Source organism: Mirounga leonina, unplaced genomic scaffold, assembly GCF_011800145.1.
Source record: "Mirounga leonina isolate KUSES-001 unplaced genomic scaffold, KU_Mleo_1.0 Mir_129, whole genome shotgun sequence".
NCBI classification, from domain to species: domain Eukaryota; kingdom Metazoa; phylum Chordata; class Mammalia; order Carnivora; family Phocidae; genus Mirounga; species Mirounga leonina.
Window position 1 is genome coordinate 25462114 of NW_023270323.1, and position 3008 is coordinate 25465121.

At 45.1% G+C, this 3008-nt stretch overlaps 1 protein-coding gene across 1 annotated transcript; it reads right to left on the reverse strand.

Moving 5' to 3' along the window:
* Positions 1-408: 408 nt before the first annotated feature.
* On the reverse strand, positions 409-2147 carry LOC118010221 (ornithine decarboxylase-like). Its single transcript, XM_035004401.1, is given in 2 exon segments — positions 409-1119; positions 1121-2147. Coding segments are annotated over 2 exon segments (1386 nt in total). The 5' UTR covers positions 1811-2147; the 3' UTR covers positions 409-423.
* Positions 2148-3008: the final 861 nt, after the last annotated feature.

Here is a 3008-nt window from a genome sequence, read left to right on the forward strand (position 1 = left end):
GTTTCCATGAATTGTTTAAGTTCTTTGATTTCCTGGTTAACCCAAACATTCTTTTTTATTTATTTATTTTTTTTTCTTTTTAGTTTTTTCTTTTATTTCAAGATACTTTATTTTTAAAACAGGTCACAACACTAAGCTTCTGGCCCGCCCTGCAGTGTTCAAGCTACAAACGCTTGCTCAGTGGCGGGGGGCGCGCCTTAGTAGCGTGTCTAAAAACTGAATAAAAATCCATATAAAACAAATATGCAAATACTTTCCATAGGAACACAGATAAAGTGACCCCATCTTCTAGTCTTCCATACTGTTGCATCCATGCCAACCCTACTTACAGACATTTCAAAACTAGCAAGAATTAAGTTAAACGGTCCCCCCAAGTCCCCCAATTCAAGCTAAACTCGAAGGTAACAGCTACAGGAGTGGCACCTACACGTTGATGCTGGCGGAGGCACAGGCAGCCGGGGGGCGCTTCAGCCCACTCTCCCAGGCACAGGACACAGGCAGGGTGCCGACGTCCTGCTCCACCACTTCGGCCGGGAAGTCGTGGTTCTGGATCTGTTGCATCAGTTGCCATGTTGGCCCCGACATCACATAGTAGATAGTCAGCCTCTGGAACCCGTTGAAAGTAGAAGCAGCAGCAACCATGTAAGCACCCATGTTTTCAAAGACCATCCAATTGCCCACGTGCATCTCGGGCAAGTCGCAGTGCTCGACAGTGCGATCCAGGCCGTCACATGTTGGTCCCCATATGCTGGTTGAATAGTACTTCTCATCTGGTTTGGGTCTCTTCTGCAGAAGGGGCTTCACGTGGGCATGATCATAGAGGATGCAATTAAATGATCCATACACTCCATCGTTCATGTAATACATAAAGGTTTGTTCACTCGACTCATCTTCATCATCAGAGCCTGTCTGTTCCTTTAATACGAGTTTTTTGGCAATGATGTTCACTGTGAGCGTGAAGGCTGAGGCAACATAGTATCTGCTGGGCTCCACTATGATTCTCACCGCCGAGTCGTCCAGGAAGTACTTGTCCAGGGCTGGGTTGATCACACTGGTGATCTCTTCAAATTTAAGCTTCACATCCTCAGATCCAGGAAAACCACCACTGATATCAAGCAAGATACATGCTGAAACCAACCTGAGCTCCCATGTCAAAGACACAGCGGGCATCAGAGATGGCTTGCACAAAGGTCTCAGGATCCGTGCAGCCACTTCCCATGTGGAAGCTGACACCAATGACAACAATATTTAGCTCTCTCGCCTGTTCCAAAAGAAGCCTGCTGATTTTGAGTGTGGCACCAAATTTAACACTGAGGCGACAGACTGCTTTGTAATCATCGGTGGCAATCCGCAAAACCAACTTGGCCTTTGGATGCGCCCTGGCAACTTTCATCAGTTCAACTTCACTATCAAAAGTCATCATCTGGACTCCATTATTGGCAGCATACTTAATCCGAGACACTTGTTTGCAAGGATTTGCATAGATAATCCTCTCTGGAGGCACCCCAAGACTGTGTACCAATTGTATCTCAGTCTTGCTGGCACAGTCAAATCCTGTCCCAGTGGTAGCAAGGGTCTTCACTATGGTTCTGCTATCATTGCATTTGACTGCATAAAAGGGGGTGACCCGAGGAAGAGCTTTTAACCATCTCAGATGTTTATTTAAAATGTCTCCCTGGTCGGCGACATAGAAGGCATCCTTATCGTCAGAAGACGAAACTTCATTAATTTTTTGGTCCAGAATATCCTTGGCAGTAAAGCCTTCATTGAGGAAATGGCAGTCTAAATCTGCATTACTAAAGCTGTTCATGGTTTCTTGAAGTTCCTCTGAAACGTAACAAAATGGAAAACTAAGAGATGGAATTTAAAGAAATTATTGCCAGTTTCTCACAAAGGCAATTCTCTGGAATTCCAAGTCCCGCTGAAGATGTGTGTGCCCTCAGGTGCAGCAGTGGAAATGTTCTGATAAACAGAATTTGCTGGTCCACCTTAGAGCGCACGGGCGCCCTGGGCCAGTCCCATGTAGATACCACCCCCGAGTGCGCAGGACCGCTGGCCGCCCCGCCGCCCCGCCGCCCCCGTCAGCTGGCCGCCTGCCACCTCGCTCCCTCCCACGGAGGACCGCCGGCCCAAGGTGGTGCCAGAGCTCTGGCAGAGGGGCGGTGGCAGCGGAGGCTGAGGGGACTGACCCCAAACATTCTTGAGCAGAGTGGTCTTAGCTTCCAAGTGTTTGAATTTCTTCCAAATTTTTTCTTGTGATTGAGTTCAAGTTTTAAAGCATTATGGTCTGAGAATATGCAGGGAATAATCTCAGTCTTTTGGTATCGGTTGAGAACTGATTTGTGACCCAGTATATGGTCTATTCTGCAGAAAGTTCCATGTACGCTTGAGAAGAATGAGTATTCTGTTGTTGTAGGGTGGAATGTTCTGTATATATCTATGAGGTCCATCTGGTCCAGTGTGTCATTCAAAGCTCTTGTTTCTTTGTTGATTTTCTGCTTAGATGATCTGTCTGTTGCTGAGAGTGGAGTATTGAGGTCTCCTACAATTAATGTATTGTTATCAATATGACTCTTTATTTTGGTTAACAGTTGGCTTATATAGATGGCTGCTCCCATGTTGGGGGCATAGATATTTACAATTGTTAGATCTTCTTGTTGGATAGACCCTTTAAGAATGATATAGTGTCCTTCTGTGTCTCTAACTACACTTTTTAGTTTAATATCTAATTTGTCTGATATAAGAATTGCTACCCCAGCTTTCTTTTGAGGTCCGTTGTCATGGAATATGGATCTCCATCCCTTCACTTTCAGTCTGGATGTATCTTTAGGTTCAAAATGAGTCTCTCATAGACAGCATATGGATGGGTCCTGTCTTTTTATCCAGTCTGCAACACTGTGCCATTTTATGGGAGCATTTAGGCTGTTCATGTTGAGAGTGATTATTGAAAGATATGAATTAATTGTCATCATGTTGCCTGTGAAGACCTTGTTTTTATAGATTGTCTC